Source organism: Perna viridis, chromosome 11 (genome assembly GCF_037379345.1).
Source record: "Perna viridis isolate PV_CMFRI_1.1 ecotype Kerala chromosome 11, ASM3737934v1, whole genome shotgun sequence".
NCBI lineage: Eukaryota > Metazoa > Mollusca > Bivalvia > Mytilida > Mytilidae > Perna > Perna viridis.
The window spans coordinates 18,233,353-18,258,979 of NC_142455.1; the positions used below are offsets into that span (position 1 = coordinate 18,233,353).

The 25,627-nt window shown below is 31.6% G+C and overlaps 2 protein-coding genes and 1 long non-coding RNA gene across 3 annotated transcripts in view; 1 reads left to right on the forward strand and 2 right to left on the reverse strand.

Moving 5' to 3' along the window:
- Positions 1–4,156: 4,156 nt before the first annotated feature.
- LOC148603198 (perlucin-like) overlaps positions 4,157–25,627 on the forward strand; it is a 50,129-nt gene continuing 28,658 nt past the window's right edge. The window contains exons 1-5 of the mRNA XM_088552965.1: positions 4,157–4,575; positions 6,056–6,163; positions 7,202–7,321; positions 8,843–8,929; positions 11,889–12,006. Of these exons, the coding sequence (XP_088409091.1) occupies positions 6,089–6,163; positions 7,202–7,321; positions 8,843–8,929; positions 11,889–12,006 (400 nt within the window). The 5' untranslated portion in view covers positions 4,157–4,575; positions 6,056–6,088. The remainder of the gene's footprint in view (positions 4,576–6,055; positions 6,164–7,201; positions 7,322–8,842; positions 8,930–11,888; positions 12,007–25,627) is intronic.
- On the reverse strand, positions 13,077–14,265 carry LOC148603199 (uncharacterized). Its single transcript, XR_015916637.1, has 3 exons — positions 14,207–14,265; positions 13,512–13,613; positions 13,077–13,139 (listed from the first exon to the last, which is right to left on the reverse strand). It is a non-coding gene; the product is annotated as an uncharacterized LOC148603199 (long non-coding RNA).
- Positions 14,468–17,474, reverse strand: LOC148603200 (arylsulfatase B-like). Its single transcript, XM_088552966.1, has 3 exons — positions 17,341–17,474; positions 17,096–17,146; positions 14,468–16,590 (listed from the first exon to the last, which is right to left on the reverse strand). Exons 1-3 carry the CDS (start codon positions 17,347–17,349, stop codon positions 16,483–16,485), a joined length of 168 nt encoding a protein of 55 aa, XP_088409092.1. The 5' UTR covers positions 17,350–17,474; the 3' UTR covers positions 14,468–16,482.

Genomic DNA, 25,627 nt, shown 5'->3' on the forward strand with positions numbered 1-25,627 from the left:
GTCGGAGGAAATTAAACTTTCCTTGTAAAAATTCTAAATGAGTCATGAAAAAAAGTAAAAAATAAAAAAAAAATAAAAATAAAAACAAACCCCGAGGCATTGAGAGTAAGACAGTTCTAATACATGAAAATCCAATTACATGACCTAAAATGACCCACTGAATTAGAGACGTTCTACATACACAATGCAGCGAACATAAGATAATGATATTATATAAGATAGCTGAATATAAAGAAAAAAGATACCCGACAAAAACTATCACATCCAAACTGAACTCCAATTGAAAACAAGGGTTACATCAGGTGGTCCAGAAGGGTGAGCACTCCAAGCTCAAACAGCGACACCCGCCATGCGAGTAAATAGACAAATCCAACGTAGAAGATCAAACAATATCTAAATATGTAGTACGGACAAAATCAATTTTTATAACTGAATATTACATGCCAAAAATATGTATCACATATCGTATTAACCCGAATCTCCTACATGACTACAAGGGCCGCTGGCCCCCGATGTGATATAGGTTGTAGGTTGATACCGCATGAGATACAAATTTTGACATGACGTGTTCGTTATGTTATATATCTTAATTATCCTTCAAATTTGTTCCGATTACGAGTGCGATAAAGGGTAAACAATATAGCTCTGAGGAATGAGATATATGATGAACACTATAGGTTAAACAATATAGGATTTACAATCACTTAAATGAATATAAAAAAGCATATAAGATATATAGTGGTTATGTTCACGCCGATATTCCTTCGTATTACAACATAATATGAAGAAGGATAACCCAAAACGCATAATATAAATATCATTAAGACTTTTCCGATGAGCTGGAAATATTTTACCCACAAACAGAAACAATAACAAATTTAGCGGTTAATTTATAAATTGGGTTCTAATACTTTCGTTTGTTCATCTTTCTTGATCACTCGATGAATGCATTTTTATCGATCTATATTTCAATACAAACAGGTATTGACCTAACACAACAAATAAGTTTGAGAACGACGTAAGTGTTAGTAAGATTCAAGTAGTGTCTTATGGACTAGCATTTGAAAACTACCAGAGTAAAACATCCGATAAATTAGAATATAAAAAGTCAGTAGAAATATTTTCTTCTTCTATTTATTTGTACAACTTCAGTTTAATTTGTATATTACTTATGTAGTAGTGTGAACGAGCCGTTAGAGCGGTCATTAAAAATATTTACACATTCATTATAAGCGCAATTGAACTACCACTACGTATGTTTTGTAATCTTGATTCAACATGGACGGTTATATCTGAGGAATAGTTGAAAGGGTGCTGTCAAAATCATACACTTACATGTAACAACTGTATGCCACTTTACCCTTATTTACTTCTATGTGGAATAAGGTCACTGTCAATACCTCTCCATCTCACTTTGTCCTTTGCTAGTTGGTGTATGGTGTTCCATTTGTCAGTGGAATTATCGTTGATTAGATATCTTTTCGAGAGTATATTGTGTTCGGGTTATGACGTTCTATTTTTAACTGACAAATCAAAACAATATTCGAAAAGAAACCTGTATGTAATGTGATAACTTTATTGATTTTATCATTTAGTTTGGTACATTGTTTTACGAAATATATTGCATCCTACTATATAGCCATAGAGTTGATAATTGTCAATATTATAATTTATAACCTAAGAATTTAATGACGAACCTTACCTGTACACAATGTACTTGCGTTGATAGAATATAGAATTTCAAACAACAGCCCGCATTTGTATCTCTAATCAAAATTTCACTAAACGATGAGTGCATCTTGTGCCCCAAATTTGCTTTCCATGGAAAGAGTAATCAAGGGAACCAAAAAGTTAGCTGAACTTAAAAGAATGTAATCCAGGGACACAAACAAGGCAGGAAACAGACACACACAACAGATTTAAAGAACATAAAATAACCAAATTGATACATACAAAGTAACTAAAGTTAATGAGCAACTGGGACTCCAACTTGGTGGTATGGATCATGTGCATCGGTAGGGTAAGTGTTCTCTGCTTTACTTCAAACAATAGGCGAGTTGCTTATTAAATGTCAAGTCTGGGGTACACAAAAGAGGAGAGGAAAACTATGACCCATTGAACAAATCGATGCACGTCTTGCAGATAAATAATTGAAAAAGGCAATTTTTGTAACCATGCACCTTCTCAACCCTATCAGTATTGCCAGTTACCTTTGCTCTACATGGGAGTAAATAACTCTTTTTTTCCGATTAAAAATTCTGAATTTTTTTTCAAAGTTAACAATCTATATGAACTTCGAAGGAAGTTAAACATATCCTTCCTTCCTTATATGTGTTCTAAATGAGATATAATACAACAGAATCTATCAATTTTGTACAATACCTACTCCTCTTGATTTAACGCTGTTCATTGAAATGTCAAATTTATTGCTGCTTATTAGTCGTGTAACTTTTAGCTGTCAATCATTTCTGAAATGGAAATCATAAAAACCTTGACAAAATAGCTCCACAGGTATTTTAACTACCATGTTTTGTTTCAGCGATTTTTTGGGATTGGCCGAAATATCAGTTTTTACCACTTCCCCCCTTTCTCACATACGCAGATGTTTGCCTCAGTAGAAGTTCTACTGCATTTAATAGTTTAAGCCCAAATTATGGGTTTTATATCAATAGTCAAAGGGCTGTGGAGTCACAGTTAACATTCGTTTATTACGGTGGAGTTTAAGTGCCGCAAACAATCGTTCATGATAATACGGATGTTTAAAAAGTATTAACAGTTTAAACAGACTACATACAAATATCTTCACATTTAAAAAAAAAATATCATGTAGATGTAATTTTTTTTTCATTTTGTGCTGTATTTTATTTTCGAAACATCGAACTATGGCAGAAATAGACATTAGTTTCCTTAAGGAAATTGATACTAAAAATTAAACGGAACTATCTCGATGAAAATATTTTTATATATTTCTTACAACTGTATTAGCTTAAAAAAACCATAGTGACATGATTCATATGAGGCTCAATAAGGAAATGTAATATCAATAACAATCACCTTGTTGCATGCAATAACTATACAATAATAATAAAAAGTATATTTTCGAGGGGTATAATCTCTATGGTCAAATTTTGAGCAGAGTGAAGATTATATCGAATTCCAGAGTTGCGACAAGAAATAGATGTAAACAAACCCGCTTCCATTCAAGGTAAGGTTGAATAGGACAAAAGCAAAGAACACGAAACATGCACTAATTTGTGTATGAGTGTAAGCTTTGGGTAGGAAAAGTTGGTTTCACACTATGTAAAATTATTTGTAAAACAACACGGTGGTTTATGTAACAAATAGTTCTAGACAAGAGGAAAGTTGAAAATATTGTGTGCATCTTACGCCAAAATTACGTAATAAACGAAATTAATTTATTACATGTAACTTTGACTCCATTGTTTCATACAGTTTCTAAGACCAGTCTTGTATACTTTATTTACAATTATTAATGTAAAATCGGGTTTTTAATCATTAAAACCTGGTTTTGAATGGAGGATTGAAGGATATACCAATTAAGGAGGTAGATCTATGATAAGGAACATAACTCTTTTAATCAGTGATATGTATGTAGTGCATTCAATTCCACCAAAGTCTATCAACCTTTCATTTGAAACAGAATGAAATCAGTCAAAGTTACTTTGATGTTTACATGAGATTGATGTAAAATGCTGAATACAAACGTTCCAATGATTTGTAAGAGTTATGTCCCTTACCCTAGGTTTACTTCTTTAAGAGAGGAGGAAAGTTGATTTTCAATATACATGTATTGATATGTAATGACACTGTTTCATTTGTAACACTCATTGTAATGTCTTTGACAAATACATTATTTTGTGCACAGCCCCCATCCCTTCTCTTTATAAGATGTTTCATATCAGTGATTGTAACAAATCAAACACCAAATAAGGTTAGATAAAGTGCATTTAGGTGTAACCGCTTTAGATGAGCAAGATAATTTTACTTCCTAATACAGTCAAATTAGAACACCCTCTTCCAATATAAATACCTATTATGTTAATTTAGTATATATACTATATACAATCATCTTCAATGATTTGAGTCAGTTAAAATTTATTATGGAGCTTGACCATACCACACTGGTTCACAGTAACGCAAGGAAAGACAAAGAAATACCAATATCAGTTAAATATTATACAGAATTACTTCCGTCGGACGAAAATCAAGGGCAAACATCATCCGAAGGACACTATTCCGAATTAATTCTAGATAAAGAAGTCTTACAAAAGTCAACATCTGGAACATATTACACAGACATTGTTCCACAGTATGAGAATTGTAACCACAAAAGACAATTATGGATTGAAAACAAAACCGGTTGGAGTAAACAACACGGAGATAAACCGCAGCAAGAATTTAGCGCAGGAAGAATGACAACAAAAGAATGTTACAGGAGACGAAAATGGAAAATTGTGTTTGCCTTTATAATTGCCTTGACAGTTTTGGGTCTCGTTTATTTACTTTATTTTGTATTGTTCGGAGCAACAGGAAACCAGGACAATTCAAAAAAAGGTATTTACCTCTTAATAGTGGCTCAACAATGTTTTGCCTTCTTTATTTAGTTTCATCGTTACTATATCAATGTAAGTCATTCGGTACATTTTTAAGGTTTGTTTTGCTTTTATGTTTGTTTCAAGTTTAACCAGATTAAAACTCACAGTCTTGCTATGTAAATTGAATTCGGTTTTCAGTGTGATCTATTCTAGTTATACATGTTGTATGTTGTTGGTTTTACCTGTAAATTTAAATTTAAAAGCAATGTACTTCGGTTATAGTTAGAACAAGGCGATTCATAGAGGTAGACCCAAGGTAAGGGACACAATTCTTACGAATCACTGGAACGTCTGTATTCAGCAATTTACATCAATATCATGTAAGCATCTTAGTAACTTCGGTGACGTGGATTTATTTCATTCTTGTTCAATTGAAAGCTTAAAAGGCTTAGGTGATATTGAATATGATACAAATATATCACAGATTTCAAGAGTTATGTCCCTTACCCTAGGTCTTCCTCCTTACATGTAACAACATTAAATATCTTACAAAAGTAAATGTTACTACTAATAACATATTTTCAAATCTTACAGTAGAACAAGAAAATGCCCCAGGCCTTTAACCAATGTTTCCTTAGGGTGTCATATTTTTGCACCGATAGTTTTGGTCGTAGCTTTGACTATATCATTCATCTGTATTTATTTTTGTAAGGGATCTTTCAAATCGACCAGAATAGACTTTCAGCACTCCAGTTAAAATATCAGGGCAGTATGCGCGATTAGTTTGGTTAGTATTTACGTAACACCGAAGAAGGCGTAACGAGTTCCCTACGCCAACAAATAATCGAAAAATCTTGCACTGTTTTCACTTTCAAAAACTTTTTTCAAGTTTCAATTTAACATATTTCTGTCAAGCAGTTTCTAAAGTCTCCCATTCACATCAATGTTTCTAGTGGTGATGTTTTTTTAATCACTGCAAAGTCGAAAATCGTAGGTAATGACCATTTCTCTGATAACACTCAAACAAAAAGTCAACTTTTATTTGTGTACATTGTTTGCTACTTATACATTTTGTAAAGGATATGTAACCAATTATTTTTGGAAATTTGTAGCTTTTTTTAATTTAAGCTTTTTGAAGTAAAAACATATTTCAAAGCATTGATTTTGAAGTTTCATTCAGTTTTTAAAGTTTTCAGATTTTTTTTTGTTGGATGTTCCTTCTGTACTAAATATTATATAAGCAGTTTTTTTTATTCCACAACTGTTGAGTTTTAACCACAGGGTCTTTGAAATTCAGGTGCAGTTTGAAATTAAAATTATGAAAGTATTTGTAGATGATGAGTTTGCGTAAAGCGTCATTAATTTAGCAAAAAAATATCCATAAAAAATCTACCTTTGCAATGAGGTCTAAACATAGAAACATATGAAAAATAACGATCACCATTACATACGTGATACACTCAAAATATAAATCTATATTCATTTTTATTATACTATAGGAACCCTATGTAGTTTCAAGCTTTGCCACAACAATGGTACATGTTCAGTCCAAGCGGCTTCTTATATCTGCTCCTGTCCGGATGGCTACAACGGGACAAGTTGCGAAAGTAAAACATTGTTTATCATGTTCAAAGATGTTTATCATGTATCTATATCTGTTCATTTAAAGTTGATTTACAGAATTACATGATATTTCCAAATCCCTTGAATTATGTAATTCTCCCTGTATTTTTTCAAATCTACGATTTAAAAAATGTGTTTGGTCATATAAAGGCAATGTTTTTTTTAATGTTTTTTTTTGCTGCAAGATTAATATTATGCGAAATGAATTTGGTTCCACTTAAACAGAACGCAGTCGAAATTCAATCGTAACAAAGATCATTTTAAATCAATGTTTTCTTCAGAGATACGCAATTCTTTGGGCAAGAGGAAACCAGGACAATTGTAAAAAGTTATATACAACTAAAACAAAGGATTGTTTTTACCTCTTTCATTTCTGCCGTTCCAATCACTTATATACCACTGTAAGGTATAGATAATCGGTACATTTTGGCTTTAAAATGTCGTCTTTATATTTAAAGTTTTACTAAATTATAAAAGACTCCAGCAGTCCTTTTCACAACAAATCGCAAGTGTAAAATTAGTCGTAAGTCGTGACGTCATAATAAGTCAAATTATTGTGACGTCATAAGTTATGACTAATTTTGCAATTACGATTTTTTTGTGAAAAGGGCTGTAGAGTCTTGCTTACTAATTTTTATACAGTTTTCATGGTATTTTCGAATTTTGTTTTTGTGCTTTTCTGAATTTAATTAATTCGTTTTTCACCTGTGCTTTTTGAGTTTTGAAAATTGTAATAAGCAGCTTTAATTGTTTTTTCCCTATTTCGTCAATTAAATCACTGTGCAGATTAAAGATTATTAAATATTATGAAAATATACCTCGACGATCTGATTGTACAACGCACAATCAGACTTTAAACATAAAATAATTTATTTACAAAAATGACATTTGATGCATATCACACCATAGAAGTAAAACAAAGATGATGCCCACCAATTCAGAGAGAAACGTAAAGGGTTTAATAACCGAGTATTTAAGACCAAAGTTTTTTTTTAGAATCAGTATGTTTTCTTATCTCATAGTTACACCATGTAGTTCCAAGCCTTGTCACAATAAAGGTATATGTACAGTTCAAGGTGATTCTTTTATCTGTTCCTGTCTGGATGGCTATAACGGGACAAGATGTCAAAATAAAATACAAAGTAAGATATTATTTATTGTAGACATATATCATTTGTATATATTGAAAAAAAATTATGCACTGACTTATCACGATATGTTTTAATCCTTTGAAGAATCAAAAAAGGATTGCTCGTACAATGTAATACGACAGGCAATGCCATTACTTCATTTATCTGTAGCTCTTTCTTCCTGCTTGAAATATCCTAAGAAAACCTCTTCTTTGTAAAGGCATCACCGGTTAGATTTGTATCACTTTTATTTTGTTATCCACTTATCAAATTTAGCGTGATTTCTTGGGCAAACAATAAAACTTTTTTTCACTTTCACATGAAAGTCAATTGAAAAAAAACCTTTCAACATTTCAAAATACTGTTACTAGTCCTTCTTCAAAAAAAAACTTTTTTTATCACTATAGCAACTATCACTATTAATTTCCACTTTTGTCATTTTTATAACCCAGTAAACAAAATTAAGGTACACGAAGGAATTCAGTAACTCTTGGTAGACTCCAAAGAGAGATTATCTCATTTAATGATTTACATGTTAAATCGTCGTAAACGCCTATTCAACTGGCCAAGGTTTCTTTAATGTTGAATGTCAGGGGACTCCAAAGGAAAATAATCCAATTTAGGCCTTTTTTATGTTGAAACCAAGTAAGGGGATTTCCTTCTAAACTTCTTACGTGATTTTGATGTAACTTTATAGGAAGGTTTGGCATTATACGTAAATATGTAATTATGCAAAAAAGAATATAGTTACTGTTGGGGGACTGCGACAGAAGAAAGTCAAACATACGGGTTATACATTCAACTGCATTTGAAGCGAGAATTATCTTGTGATCTTGCTCACAGTATTTCTACTATTCCTAGCTAAAAGTGAAAAACTAAATAGAACGAAATCCACACACCATATATAATATTATACTATCTATTGTCAGAGACAAAACTTTTCTCTATCATTTCAGATAATGAAAAATGACAAAGTCCCAAGAAACAAAAACATAGCTAACAGATAGCATCCAGATCTACTTTCAACATATGTCCCATCTTTATTTATTCACACATCAAATATGAAATAAATACATCCATTGGGAACGATCCGGAATAAATTGGGACAAATTTTGGACGGACGGACGGAACGGACAAGATTATTCTAATACAACATCCACTTGTTGAGTGGTGATATAATTTACTTTGTCTGTATCATTTTGGTTATTTGTGTGTGTCTGTGTCTGTTTTCAGTGTCTGGTCATTGTCCCTAGATAACATTCGTTTGAATTTAGCTAGTATGTTAGTTCCCTTAAATACCCTGTTAGTCGAATTTTAACAGGCAATGCATCATCCTAATGTATTAGTGTGTGCGTATTAACTCAACATTTGTCTTACTAATATATAATCAACTGATTTGGTTTTCCTTTATCACAATACAGTCGAAGTTCATTAGTACAGACCCAGATATTGACAAAAAATATACACTATATTTGAAGTGAAATCTTTGATGCCTATCACAATCATACATTTTGTTTTTGTTTCTTTTTCAAGGAAAAAACATGCCAAAATGGTTGGTGGGAACATTCCAGTTGGTGTTATTACTTTAGCTCAGAGTTTAAAAGTTCGATCAGTGCAAGGGTAAGTTCGTTTCAATCGACAAATTAAAGACTGGGTTGATGAAGGAAGTACCGGTAGACATAGGATAAGGGACATAACTCTTGAAATCAGTTAAATGTTGGAATCATATTCAATTTTACCAAGGCCTATCAAGCTTTAATTTAAAACAGAATGAAATCAATACAAGTTACTTTGATGCTTACATGAGATTGATGTCAAATGCTGAATACAAACGTTCCAATGATTTGTTATTAGAGTTGTGTTCCTTACCCTAGGTCTATCTCCTTAAAAAAAGATCTTGAACAGAAGCATATTTTTTTACTCATTTTGATTTATTCCAATTCAACTTTTCACCTTACGCTGTATTCTTCCAATATTGATAATATATGTCTACAAAATCATTTGATATCAAATCATTTGTAACAATAAAAGCGATCACCAATGCTTCCAAAAAAGAGTTCAAGCTAGTAAGCACTACAGCTTAATGGGATAGCAAAAGTTAAAAGGGTAAACAATACAATGTCATTGACTAAAGAATGCCTGATCATTCGATGTAAACATTAACTTGCATCAATACGACATGTAAAACATAAAGAAAGTGAAAAATGTTAATAGTTGTTCGTTTATTCGTCACTAATGCGCGTCTATAAAAATAAGGTACAAACCAATCATAAGAGCAATAAAAATGGGCTTTACAATTTTTTTATTTCAAATATTTAATAGAAAAAACTGAAAAAAATTGAAAACCCAAAAACCGAATAAAGGAAAAAAAACCAAACAAACAAAAAAAAAAAAAAAAAAAAACAACAAAAAACAAAACATACAAACCAAAACAAAATAGAAAAAAACAAACATAAACAAAAAAACAAAAAAAAAAAATACAAAACAAACAAACATACAAAGAAAAAACAAAAACAAAGCACTGACAAGGAATTTTTCCAAATGATTCGGGTTCATTATATAGTAGATACAATTTCCGCTACATTGTAAACAGGGCGCATTAGTTTTTGCCAATGAAAATTTGAATATCCACATCAGTTTTAACTTGTCGTTATAGTAGGTTATCTTATTTGCAGAATATTCAAATGTAGCGAATTACAGGTTTTCCATTACAGGTATATGTATTGGTAAGGAGCTATGATCAATGACTATACATTGTCTGAAAACAAAAATACCTTTGCATAAACAAAGATTCACGTTGTAAGCATGGCTTTTGATTAAGACACATGGCCTTGTTATTGCCCTTTCTGTTGGGTTTCCTATTTGACCCTTTTATATTCGGTTTGACGGCAATGTGAATTAAAAGGGAGGGAAAATTTTACATTAAATCCTTAAAAAAATGTCATGGTTTATATGAACTCTTATATTAATGAACATAATCTGCACGGATTAAACCGGAGCATTTCAGATGTAAGAAGTCTCAATCTAAAGAAACCCAAATTTGACCAAGTGATAATAACCATGTCAGCAATTACCCACATGAGAAGCTATTTTCAGGAAAAGAGTTGTCCTGCAAATAAACGAAACGTTAAATTATACCGATAGAAAGTTTGCTACAATCTGTATTCGATTGTAATGAGCCAATGAGCAAATTAATTGCCCCGCATAGCTATTCTTTTGAAATTAACAAATTGATACGTATGTAGAATTTTAAAAAGTTATTTGTTTTAACCCACTTTTCATTTTGAGATGACTGAACCACGTGGAGACCATTGCAGTGGATTCAAACTATCCAGTTTTTACCATATTAACATTTGTTGTATGGACTTTCTATTTGACTGTTCTTTTTGATTAATGCCTACATTTTATCAGTTTGCAAATTCTGTTATTACCCTTCATTTACTGGACTTTATCTAGCCTTGATTTGGCTTTCGATTTCGAATTATTCGGTTAAGTTCTTATTTTGTAGCGTTATTTCTGGATCTTGAACTTCCTAAGGTCACGTATTTGGTTGTAATTCTGCTGATGTTATGTAACTCGTTAAACACTCGAACAGTATACCGACAATCGGAAAATTTTATGATTTGTAATTTTCTATTTTGATATTTCAACTCATTACTCATTTTGATTTATTCCAATTCAACTTTTCACCTTACGCTGTATTCTTCCAATATTGATAATATATGTCTACAAAATCATTTGATATCAAATCATTTGTAACAATAAAAGCGATCACCAATGCTTCCAAAAAAGAGTTCAAGCTAGTAAGCACTACAGCTTAATGGGATAGCAAAAGTTAAAAGGGTAAACAATACAATGTCATTGACTAAAGAATGCCTGATCATTCGATGTAAACATTAACTTACATCAATACGACATGTAAAACATAAAGAAAGTGAAAAATGTTAATAGTTGTTCGTTTATTCGTCACTAATGCGCGTCTATAAAAATAAGGTACAAACCAATCATAAGAGCAATAAAAATGGGCTTTACAATTTTTTTATTTCAAATATTTAATAGAAAAAACTGAAAAAAATCAAAAAACAAAAGACCGAATAAAGGAAAAAAAACCAAACAAACAAACAAAAAAAAAAAAACAACAAAAAACAAAACATACAAACCAAAACAAAATAGAAAAAAAACCAAACATAAACAAAAAACAAAAAAAAATACAAAACAAACAAACATACAAAGAAAAAACAAAAACAAAGCACTGACAAGGAATTTTTCCAAATGATTCGGGTTCATTATATAGTAGATACAATTTCCGCTACATTGTAAACAGGGTGCATTAGTTTTTGCCAATGAAAATTTAAATATCAACATCAGTTTTAACTTGTCGTTATAGTAGGTTATCTTATTTGCAGAATATTCAAATGTAGCGAATTACAGGTATTCCATTACAGGTATATGTATTGGTAAGGAGCTATGATCAATGACTATACATTGTCCGAAAACAAAAATACCTTTGCACAAACAAAGATTCACGTTGTAAGCATGGATTTTGATTACGTGAAACAATATGTATTTTTTTTTTCAGGCATTCTGCAGTCAAAAGAATGCTTTTGTAGCGGAGCCTGACACTTGGGATAAAATAAACTTTCTTAAGTCTACTGTCAAACAATTTAGTTTGTCAAGTGAACAAATGAAAAACAATGGTGAGTTTGTGGTTTTGAGACTCGTAATCAATGCCGTAAAAGATAATATAACTACTCAAGTCTTTATGATGAAAAAAAAATCAGCTGAATACTTTGAAGTGAATGTATGAGAGACAAATATGCCTAGTTATGAGAATCGTGATAATTGGTTTGATGAAAATCAAATGTCATATATTTGTGTAATATATTAAACTTGTAAATTATAAACTGTAGGACTATTATAAAGCTAACATTTTTATATTCAGTCAATTTGCTGATTCACTCTTGAAAGACGGACAGTCAGACAGTACACAGGACAGTTCACAGGAGAAAAGACAGACTGTCAGATAGTACACAGGACAGTTCACAGGAGAAAAGACAGACTGTCAGACAGTACACAGGACAGTTCACCGGAGAAAAGACAGACTGTCAGACAGTACACATGTACAATAGACAGACTGTCAGATAGTACACATGTACATTAAGCATTTGTGACGCCTATATGTATTGTTGTACTTATGACAAAGTTGTAAACAATGTTGTTCTCGTTTTCATTTGGCCGTTTCATCAAGTCTGTTTCATCTGTCTGTTTCATCAAACTGTTTTCCATCTCTGGTCTTTGTCTCCGGATTACATTCTTTTGATTTCCGCTAAAAGTTTGGTTCCCTTGATTGCTCTGTCATCAGAAAAGGTCAATTGTGTATCCGGCCAGACAACGCGAGTACATGTGCACTCTTATTCAAGTTACTTTGATTAAATCTGTTTACTTCTCATTTAGTCAAGATATTATTTTTCATTAACTAACTTGGTACTGTGACGTCATTAACGTTTTAGTTCGACCAGATCCCTCTATCTCGATCTTTTATGTTATAGTTCTCAATTATGTTAAGGTGTAAGGGAATATAATGTTACTCAAGTTCTTGTTAGGACCATTTTACCCATCAATTAACATATATATATATATATATATATATGCCATAAATAGTTATATATATATATATATATATATATATATATATATATATATATATATATATATATATATATGCCATAAATAGTTATATATATATTTGGTCCTGTAAAAACCTTACCTGAAAACTGTATTCTTCCTTTGTTCTTTATATTATTGTACATATCTTCGTAATATTTTGGAACTTTTGTGTAAAGAATAGAAAAAAAAATGTTTAAAGATATTAAAATGTCAACTCTTCAAGACTGACGAATAACGATTCAGGCGAACACAAATATTCAATTTGATTGAAAAGAACATTGAAATCACCGACGCTTATTTAAAATCGTGTTTTTTATAACTGTAAAAAGGTTGAAAGATTGTTGAATAATTCTGAATCAAGAACACATTTGATATTTCTTATTAACACAAACAAGCTTAAAGCTTGAAGCTAATATTTTTGCGTTCTATGCGATTCTTTTTTTTTAAATAAAATTACCAGTGCAGATAGTTAGACCGTTTATCCAATGTTTAAGGAAAAGCACATTGAAAGTAAATATGTAAATATATACTCTACCTGTATAGGCTCATGAACAGATTGGAATGGCAAATACAGAAACATGGGTTTGTTTTTATCATGGCCGGATATAATTTGATCAGCACAACGAGCGTATGCAAACTGAAAGAAGTATTAAGTAGTACTCCAGCGAAGAATCATGCAAAATGTGATATATTTTGTTTAAAATGCTTTAGTAAACAGAAATTAACAATTGGTTTTTCATATCACCCGTGCTCATAGGAGATAAAAATTATATAGAATGCACTGTGAATTTCAAAATTAAGAGAGATAACTCCTAAGAGCAGACAGATCGGAATGAATAATTACACATTTCATAATATACACCCATAAAACAAGTTAATTAAAAAAATAAACAGTAATTCCTTATAATTCAATTTTAGTATCACAATACAACGAGTAAACCATTGAAAAAGGTTGATGACGTCTGTGTCATACAAAGTTTGGTCTATGAGTTAATGGACCACATTTTTTTATTCAATGAGAAAGCGTGTTACTTCTGAAATATTGTTTTCTTCAGTAGGTGATTTGCAAGCTAAGTATACATTTCCATGGTTGCAACCATGACAACCTACTGTTGATAAACCCAGGATAGTTATTACGGCAACCCGCCGTTTATTTCGTTTATAAATCCAGAGTGGTTATTAAGGCAAATTACGGTTGATAAATCCCGAATAGTTACTATGAAAACCTACCGTTGAATATGTGTCTGGTTTAACTGGTTCCTTGTTATCTCGAAAGTCTGATCCGCCTACTGTACAATATATAAAAAAGTAGGCTTTCTTAATATAAATAGCTAACATGTAATAGCAGTAATTAATAAGTATGACTGTTGTTTTCTAAATAGATCGGGTAAAAGAGAAACAGGATTTACGATTCAAGGCAAACCAAATCCAGGATGACGAAATGGCCAAAATAGCGAGAAGAATGAAATGTAAGGAGCCAAGGTAAAAATTGCCAAACAAAAGAAAGAAAAATATAGATATGAAGACATAAATGTTCAACCCCATATAATACATTAACGGTTACACTCTTATTTTTTCCAGCGCATCAGCAATTATTTTGGTTAAATTATCATAAAAAAGGTGTGAAAAGTAGGTTGGATCTTATCATGGTCTAATTCGATTTCAGTTACTCATAAATTCACATTAATATACTTACAAACAGTGTAGTTATAGTAGTCCTCTCGACCACTGTAATATCCATAAAATGTATCAAAACCTCTGTATGTTGGAGTACATTCCCATTTACACATACCAAGATGCCACCTAGGTATAACATGTTTCTTAAAAATAATTCAATTTCATAAGCAAGTGGAAATTGTAAAGTGAGATAAACGCAAGTGTGTTCTACTAAAACTTGTTCATAACACATGTAAAATGTGTTGTCAGGGTGGTCATTAAAGTATAGATTACATATCTATTGAGTTCAAAATTTGAAAAAAAATGGCCCGTACAGAAATTCAAATTGAAAGCATCCAAGAGTAATGGTACGTTTTTTTTATATTCTGAAAAACGCAGAGTTGGTCCCATTACTTCGTCAATCTCTCTTCAGAAAAAAACAAATCTAGAAGCTAAATAAATATATTAAAAATATCATTCATAAATGCAAATTTATAATTCATGATATGTATTTAATAATTTTAATGTCAATTCTGCCATTTTTGCCTCCATACATATTTTAAAATTTGAGAAAATTCCGGCTTCATTTTTCAAGTAACTAAAAAAATGTGTGATCCATTTTTAAGTTTACACCTCAGATGCAATAATAATACTCAGAACACAGAAGGGTATACCGATATTTATATATTACTTTCCAATTATGTGTGTATTGTATCCAAGCGCTTTCAGTTTCTGTGGAAGAAATGTTCTCTTCAGTGGTGCACAAGATGGCGCTTGTGGTAGCAATGCTCCACACTCAAACGTCAAGAAGTAAGAACAACGAAATATAAATCATAAACGTGCTCAAACAAATATTCAAGTTCTTATAAGTAGCCATCACTCGGTCTGTCATGTGAAAACTGACAGAAACAAAATATAAATCATAAACGTGCTCCTACAAATATTCAAGTTCTAATAAGTAGCCATCACTCGGTCTGTCATGTGAAAACTGACAGAACCAAAATATAAATCATAAACGTGCTCAAACAAATGTTCAAGTTCTTATAAGTAGCCATCACTCGGTCTGTCATGTGAAAACTGACAGAAACAAAATATAAATCATAAACGTGCTCAAACAAATGTTCAAGTTCTTATAAGTAGCCATCACTCGGTCTGTCATGTGAAAACTGACAGAAACAAAATATAAATCATAAACGTGCTCAAACAAATGTTCAAGTTCTTATAAGTAGCCATCACTCGGTCTGTCATGTGAAAACTGACAGAAACAAAATATAAATCATAAACGTGCTCCTACAAATGTTCAAGTTCTTATAAGTAGCCATCACTCGGTCTGTCATGTGAAAACTGACAGAAACAAAATATAAATCATAAACGTGCTCCTACAAATGTTCAAGTTCTTATAAGTAGCCATCACTCGGTCTGTCATGTGAAAACTGACAGAAACAAAATATAAATCATAAACGTGCTCAAACAAATGTTCAAGTTCTTATAAGTAGCCATCACTCGGTCTGTCATGTGAAAACTGACAGAAACAAAATATAAATCATAAACGTGCTCAAACAAATGTTCAAGTTCTTATAAGTAGCCATCACTCGGTCTGTCATGTGAAAACTGACAGAAACAAAATATAAATCATAAACGTGCTCAAACAAATGTTCAAGTTCTTATAAGTAGCCATCACTCGGTCTGTCATGTGAAAACTGACAGAAACAAAATATAAATCATAAACGTGCTCAAACAAATGTTCAAGTTCTTATAAGTAGCCATCACTCGGTCTGTCATGTGAAAACTGACAGAAACAAAATATATTTCTATAAATTAAAATAAAACATGCACCATACTATTTTCCCTTACTTTCCTATAGCATGGGTTGTATAACCAAGTTCTTTTAGTTTCTGCGGTAGAAAAGTCCGATTCAATGGTGCACATGACGGAGTAGAAGGCGAAATCACCCAATTCTGTAACAGGAAAAAACAGAATAATCATTTTGTTTATTTTGGTGTGTTGGAGTTCAAATATTTTATTGAGAATTTTCGTGGCATTAAAAAAAAAATAAATAAAAAAATAAAAAAAGGAGCACTTTTCTGCGGAAAAAACACATCTAACACCACCAGCAACTTCCCCTGATATGCTTCCAGTACGTAACATATTTTGCATGTAAGTTATTATAAAATACACACAGCGAAATATTATAGAGTTATATTAATTGAAATTACAAGTAGTCAGATTAGTGCGTAAATCGTAAGGTGATCGCATTTATATATGATAATGCGCGAATAATGATCACATTGAAACGTTTGATCAGCATTATATTCATTATTATTCATACGAAAATCATCATGAAGCATTAGTACGCATGATCTTCATGCGTGGCACTTCTGCGCATGTATCTAAAAAATTTAGTTCCTTATTTGATTAATTGCATGCTTTCCTGCAAATCATTAATTGAGAAAAAAAACATACCTGCAAACCAGACTTGAATGGATAAAACCAGACAAAAACGCATTTCTCGACCTACAAAAACAAAATCCAAACTGTATACTAGTATTTACGCAAACTCCAAACTGAAAATCATTGATACACATTTAAATGAACATATCAAAATGAACAAAAGCTTGATGCCCATGGTTCTTTGAAAATGATAAAATGAACTAATTTTCATTGTGAAAGCATTTGCAATATATTGTATACTATTAACGACAACTTACGGTGTGCATAATGGTTGTACATACGACTGGTTTAATATCATTCCATTCTTTGCTAGGTACTCGATGTTAGGGGATATTATATCTGGATTGTGAAATCCAACATCATCCCAACCTGTGGATGGAAAGTGAACAATCTGAAATTAACGTCACAAGATATATTGATATTGTCATACATCGCTACGATCTGCAGGAACGTGTTATCAACTGCATCATTTAGTTTGATTATCATCATTTTATGAAAGGTAATAAAGTCTACAGATAGAAAAGTCACCATACGAACAGTATTGATCATTTTGATTGATTTATAAAACGAAGAAGGAAAAAGCCGAGACTTCGCTATTTTAATTTATAAGTCTAATAAAGTAACTGATCTATAAGTGAAGCACAAGGAACAACCATTGAAATCAGATTTGCTCAAAAGTGCTTATAAAGACATATTGATAGTGTGACGAGAAAAATGCATTTGTAATTATTGCAAATAGTCTTTATAGTACTTACCTAAATCATCAGCAACTATAAATAAAATATTTGGCTTTTGGTCCGCCGAGACAACAACTAATACAGCTACCAGCGTTAAAATTCCATACAAAAGTTCCACAACCCTAGTCTGTTTAATCCTGAAATGTAAGCAACATATAATAAGCGCACTGAAATACAGATCCGAGATGGAGACCTACTTGCAAAAACCTCACATAATTTTCATTTATAAATATAATTTCCTATACGCCGCTATATCAGTACCTTCGACCACATACAAACCCGTTGTCAGGTTTAATGGACGTTTGAGGCCAAATTAAACCCACCGACGATAGCAAATAACCCCACCACAAAACAAAAACAAAAAAAAAAAAAACAAAAAAAAACAGAAAAATAAGCGAAAAAAAACCTTAAAAAATATCAGTACAAATGACGAAACTCTGATTACTGTGCAGTAGGAATAACTCTGTAAATGAAAATAAAGCACAATAAAAACTGTTGGATTTTCAATGTGGATTATCTCCTTAGAATATACAGTTTGAAATGAATAATTATACATTTCCTCATATAGACCTATAAAGCAACTTTATAACAAAAATAAAAATGTGAAGGATTTTTTTAGGTTTATCACATTTTGCAGCGTTTGCATGATTTTTACAAGGACTATTACTTAAGACTTAAGAACGGGTCCCAGGAAAACATGTAAAGTAAGAAAGCATCGAAATTATGTCAACAATATTAACAAGCACCATTTTAAAATCTTATATAAAATCTTTAGAAATTCTAAAATTCTTTATTGACACAAACTCATAATGCAACACATTGTTATGGGTCAATGGCAATGATAATACAAACAAACACTATTGTAAACTAACATGTTGAAGTAGTTAACATAATATGATACAGTTTTACATTATAACATGTTATTTCTTATATCAAGGAATTATAATTAAACATTAGATTTAAAATTTGTTTGGAATTTGTAGCTGATTACATAAAGCGTACTTTATATACTTACATTTCAAAAGTAAACAATCTGTGATTAAATCACTAAAAATCGATTAATATATTTATATATATTTATCCTTTAACTGTTTCGGCGTATCACGTGTATAGAATTATGCACGCATTGTTGCGTTTCAGACAGTGATATTTAAGTATAACACTTTTTATTTTAGCAGTAGGTAGTTCGATAAAATATACTATGATGGAACCTAAGTGTTTTTTTGTGATATATTGTATTATACAAACAATGTAACGAGAAAAGATTGGTTAATATTTCAGACATTGTAAGATAATAGTGTGCGATGTCATTATAACGGTATTCAACACGATATAAAGTAATAGTCTTGAAGCACTGAGAGCCTTGTTTCTGACTGACAGGAAGTGATGAAGAGCGGAATCCGTCATACAGAGCTAGATAGTTTCATATATTCATCACTTAAATGTATGGAACGCCACTGTCTGAGGAGATACACATTTTTGATGTACTGTCACTTTTACATTACCTGCCGTGGTTTAATGATTACATTTTGCATTTATGTCATGTAGTAACGTCGTTTTGTCTCAACATTCTGCCATTTCTTTTGTAGGTTCTGTCGTTTTATTAATAAGTTTTGTTGACATATATTTACGTTATGTGAATTTATTTTTACACTCAGTGTTTTTCGTTTACCCGAGGTCGTTTCGTCTTTGCTATATTTCGATATATCATTACTTTATGTGGTTTCGTCTTAACGTGATGTGGTGTCTTCTTCGCGTACTGTGTATTTTTATCTACGTTATTCAGGCAATATCCAATGACAAAGATACCAACCGGAACTTTTCTGTGCGGATCAATTTTATTATGGCGTCCATTTCGTTAACATGAAAGACAATGTAGGGTTCAAAAGACTTGAGGAACCCTTAACGAAAGAAATAAAAATTGTGCCTAAATGTTATTGGGGAACTTTCAATTTACGACATGGAATACTTAGGCGTAAAGGACAGGGAAAATAATGAAGATTAGAATGGAATGCTGAACATTTGGAAAAGATAAACTACCAAAGATGAGAATAATCTAGAGTTTGACACCCCAAAATAAGTACTTGCAGTTTTTATAGTCAAAGTTTACAGTTTTTGACAATGTCCTATCGGTTTCAGAGAATACTATTTACAGAAATTTCATGTGAGACAACATTAACAAGAACCAGTTTGATGGTACAGAATATAACATTTTAGTTCAGCGTGTTAGAGACATTTCGTTACTTTCCATGTAATGGTAAAGTCATACTACGCCAGAATGCATGACTTGGGAACCCTTCAGGAACACGTGACACTCTTCTTGTTTGTGGGACTCCATATGGCCAAAACTTTAAGTTTCAGATGATTATTATGTTTGAACTAAGTGTGGTGTCTGTGATGTTTGAGTACATTTTCCTTTGTAGTTTTGGCTGTTGGAATTTTGCTGCACTTTGATAATTCGTTATTTCGTTTATTCCCTTTCAAAACCGGTGTAAAGATAGGGCATTAGTGGTAGTTCATTGTCAATTTGTAGTGTTTTTGCCGATGAATTACTAATTCATTTTGTACCTGCTGGTTGTCGTTATAGGTAATTTTAAAGGTCAGAGCAGCGATAGTTTTTTCGTAGAGAAAACTAATATCAGTACGAAAGCCTAGCTAAATTTTTATAACGACTATATTGACTTGTTATAACAACATAATTAATTTGTTATAACAACTAAGTTTACTTTTTATTTCAACTTAAGAAATATATTTAGTATTACTTCATGTAAAATTTAAAAATTGTGTTGCACATGATATGATTTGATTCCCCATTATTGTGTGTTTTTGTATTTATTTTTAACATTTCTTTTCTTTTCTGAAATTTGAAGTTTTCTGATTTTGACACTTTTCCGTCATAGATAGGAATAGGACAAATTACTTAGAATGTACTATGAGTAGGGGAGATAACTATGTTAGGTGATTATTTTAAAATTTGCAAAACGTTTTAGTTGTAGATAATTTACAATAGCAATCATTACTCACTGTTTTAGTAGAAACTGAGTATTTTTAAACCAGAACTGATATCTACAAAAGAATTTGATGAGAGACCTTTTTTTACGCATTTTCTCTATTTTGTCTGTTAGGCAGATAGTATTCAATGCAGATATTTTTGACATACTCGTCTGTTGATCTAAATTATATCCTCTTCCTACTAATACCTTTTTATTGTTTTAAGATATTTTTTTTAATAAAAAGGGTCTAGAGAACATGTTAAAAAGGGAGATAATTCATAAAAAATTACAAAGAAAAAACAACAAATTAAATAGTTTTAAAAATTTAACTAGTGATATATCAGCTCAATTTTTGCTATAATTTTAATTTTTTATAAGAACATTTAAACAAGGAAATTAAATTACCATCATTTCCCACACACTTATAAATCTAATTACACTTAACTTATTATACACATAGTTAAATTGATAGTTATAATTCTAATCTGAGTCTGTTAATCCAGCGACAACCAAAATTTCTAAAAAACAATGCATGTAATTCCGTAAACATATTTCAGTGGCGGATCCAGGAGGAAACGGCGTTGAAACACCCATTTGTGGGAACATTTTGTTAATTTTGTGCAAATCTCTGGCAAAAATGTGCAAACAATAGCCTGGAACTCATCTGTAACCCCTTTTCAAAATATCTGGATCCGTCATTGTATATCTGCTTTTCCGGAGAAACAAGGAGAGGAGAGTTTCTTTGTGCAAAATAAATCTAAAAGATGAGATAAGAACTCATATTACAGCATGATTTAATGTTTGAATTTCATGTCAACCCTATGATACTTTCTTGAATTAAAATGAAAAATAGATATCACACTGTTATTACAATAGAGGTAATTCTGAAATATAACTTATTTATGCTAACAATCAAATGCACATTGAAGAAGATACAACTAACAAATTAAATAGGCATTTTTAAACGAATGCTTACGCAGTGGTAGATCCAGAGGAGTCCCTGGTTGAAACCCCCTCTTTTTAGAAAAGTTTGCTAATTTTAAGCAAACGTTAAACAAAACGGTTATAAAAAAACATGTAGCCCTCCTTTTCAAGACCATGGATACGCTCCTGTGTGGGGGCAGTTTCACAAGCGACGAACCCGACTCTACTTAAAGGTAAAATGATATCTTGATTTGCTACAAATTCTACTCAAAACATTGTTAAGCCTTTCTTCGTGCGGCCCTTCATTTTATTCACGCCCCCCCCCCCCATTCAGAAATCCTGGATCCACCCAAGCTTTAATATGCCACCAAAATAAAATGAAGTAAATTAATGACTAAAATATTCTTTCCTACAAATAGAAAATTTAATTTATCTCAGTCAAACTATATTCTTTATTCTACATGCTTCATCCAATAATACAACAATATTTCCCATTCAAATGTATGCTTTATTTCTCAATGGATTATTTTGACTTGTCAATGTTAATCCATTTTGATTACCAATTACTTACCATCAAAGACCACTTGAAAAAAAAGAAGTAAAGGCATAGATTATACTATGGTGAATCATGGTAAATGAAAAAGAATCCTCGAGGCGAGAACAAAAGATGTATAGACTAAATTGATGTATTGCACGGTAGTTTGATCGGGATTTTCTAATAAAATAAACAGGCAAATATTTATTACTATGAAAATAAATACACCAAATTCAACGCAGTGTTTCATATTGAAAGTTTAAGAAAAAAAAATATTGCTCAACGTACATGCTAATAAATTGTTTATACATACTTAAAGTGAATCAAAATATAGACTTAACGCCACAAACCTTGACGGCAAACAATTTCGTAGAATGTTGGAGTTCTATTTTACCTCACATGATCATTACCTTGTTCCGTTTTTAGAATTGAACTTTATAGTTAAGTACAGATACAACAGTAACTATTGGTGTTTTAATATTTCAGAACTATATATATAGTAAACGTTCAGTAATGCCGTTCGAATTAAATTATTGAAATATTTTCACGAATTATATCTCAAGATTATGTAATTTGTGGGATAGACATATTACGTATAAGCGATCATCTTCATTGTTTTCATTGATTGCAGTAAACTTTCGGTATACGAGATAAACTCTCACATCTTATAGTGATACTAAGAGTTGTATACTTCATTTATTTATAAGATGACGCTTATCCTATCGAAGAAATATTATATTTACTCCAAGATGGTATCCACAAAATGCGTTCACTAATTTAGTCCATGTGAGTGATCTGTCTAATTTTTTTTATATTATTTGGTTTTCGTCTCCGTCTTCTTGTCTTGTTTTTCTTTGTATCGATTGAATTTATGTATTTGTTTTGTTTTGAATATTTTGAATTGAAGTCAGATAATATGTAACTATTAAGTAAAAATGCAAACGTCTCAGAATGTGACTCTATTCGCTACAATGCTCTATCGGATCAAATTGATACAGGGAAGATAATGTAAACTTAGAGTCGTCACATTCTGAGACGTTTGTATAATACTGGTTTGTTGTGACATGCATCATTAATTTGATCCTCTATCCAACATAATAACATCTAGATGAAATGTCCCGTACTACCATACATAGTGTATTAAGTAACAGCCCTAGATTAATCCTATGAGGAGGAATGACCCGGCCAGCGAAAGATATATTTTTATATAGCCTAGCTGGCCGAGTGGTCTAGGGCGCTGGACTTACGGCAAGCGATGTTGCCATAGATGCCAGAGAAGAAAAAATGTTCCTTGGAGGGAATGACCAAAAATTTATTTGACAGTTCTAACATCGTCGGGAATTTTTCAGACCCTTCTATATTTTTAACCAATATCCTTCTTCGGCATAAAACTAATAAAGTTCAAGATCAAAACATGGATTCAGAAGCTGAATCACGTACGCTATGGGTGATTGTACTTTTATCAAAGATACATGTAAGCAAATGATAAGGGATCTGAATGAAAATAACAAAGGGTGTGTTTTTTTATCAATAATAAGAAATGAATTAACTGTGGAAAACAATTAAGAGCAAGACGCGTTACTAAATACATTGAAAGATGTCTACAGTAGAGGTTGGGAAGCACTATTACACACTGAGGTGAATTCATCTCAGACGCAAAAGGAAACCGTCATTAACGTCTTCAACAGTAACACAATTCTCGACAGTCAGAGTAAGACAGGCAGCAGTGTCTAACAATAGTACAGGCCACAGTAGCACAACTTTCGGCGTTCAGAGACAGGCAGCAGTGTCTCACAATAGTGCAGTAAACAATTTGTCTTCTTGTATCTTTGCATTTGGACATTTCTTCCCCCTTTACAAGTTAGAATAATGGAATACCTCTTTGCACAAAGAATCATTTGTAGTGTCTGTGAATGTAGATAATATAGTTTACTTTGTGGGAACAAACGTCAGTATTATGAATATAAATCAATGTTACCTGCTTTATTATTAAGTACGAAGACCGATTGTGTCACTGACTGGTGTAACCTGGCTGTTTTGTTTCTATAAATTAAAGATCTACAATATATGTAAACTGATTATCCAATTTAAAAATGCACATTGGATAAAACCTCGTTGGTTATTGATATCATATCATAACAACATTAAAGAAAATGTACAAAACCTGCTTTTGAATAGGAAAAAAAATTCATGGATTCTGCAGCATTATTTTATTTTTCTGTCTATTTTTGTTCAGCTTGCTTCTTTCCAACTTAATTGAATAACTACCTGTATATCAGTAAAAATAAATGTATTGGATTAGTTCCTAGAGTGTATCTTTTATTGTTATACTGTCTTTGCAATCACCATTTAAAGCAAGGCGGAGCTAAAAGAAACTCTTCATGAATCTATATATAACAGGACTTCAATCTGAGTAATTACTGAGGACATAAATATTAGAAATTACCTTAAACATGGGGCATGTAATAAATATGAATATAAATGCTATGAAAAAAGAGGAAAACAAAACAAAACAAAGCAAAAAACAAAAACAAAACAAAACAAAACAAAACAAAGCAGAAGTGGACTCGTTCGTCTTGTATCGCAATGTGCTGTCTTCATTAAATGCACCAGTTCCCTTCATGCTATGGAAAGCCTTGACCCCTGTTTTAACACAGTTTACATATTTCTTTCGGATTTTAATTGCTTTCCTTTCTTTTTTGGCTTTTATCATTATTTGCATGTGCATGCTAATGTAAAGGTACCATCTTGTGGATAACGATGGATAATTTTCCATGTGCATGTTAATGTAAAGGTACCATCTTGTGGATAACGAATGGAAAATTTCCCATGACATTTTACCCATGAATATATATATCAAACTGAAGTAAGTATCGTAATGAATGATGGATCATGTAGACACTCAATATACTTCCTCAGTGGTTGTCGTTGTTCATTGTTCGTTTTAGGTTTTTTTTTAAATATTAGGTCGATTTTTTGGTCTTTTATGAAAATTTTCACTTCATATTCTCTTTTTTCTTATTTCTATTAAATAAACGACATTTTTATTAAAAAGAGATTAAATATGTACTAATAACTTTCTCTCTTGAATTCGTTTTTTGTTCTCTTTTCAGGAGTAATTGTATCCTCTAATATCTCAAATGAACGATCAGTTGAAGATCAAACTATCCGTTAGTATTTAAGGAGTTATCAAGGGAACCTCGATTGTAGCGGGAATTCAGAAATGTAATTCAGTGACAAGTCAAGACATGGAAAACAGACGCACACAAACAATAATAAAATTAACAAAAAATAATACGTACAGAGCAACAAAAGTTTATGAGCAACTCGGGCTCCACTAAATACTGGAAGCATG

Bases quoted from the DNA above. Each gene is read 5' to 3' on its own strand.
- LOC148603200 (XM_088552966.1), bottom strand. The intron at 16,591-17,095 runs GTATGTTTTTTT...TTCCTGTTACAG, and splicing joins CATTCAAGTCTGGTTTGCAG to AATTGGGTGATTTCGCCTTC.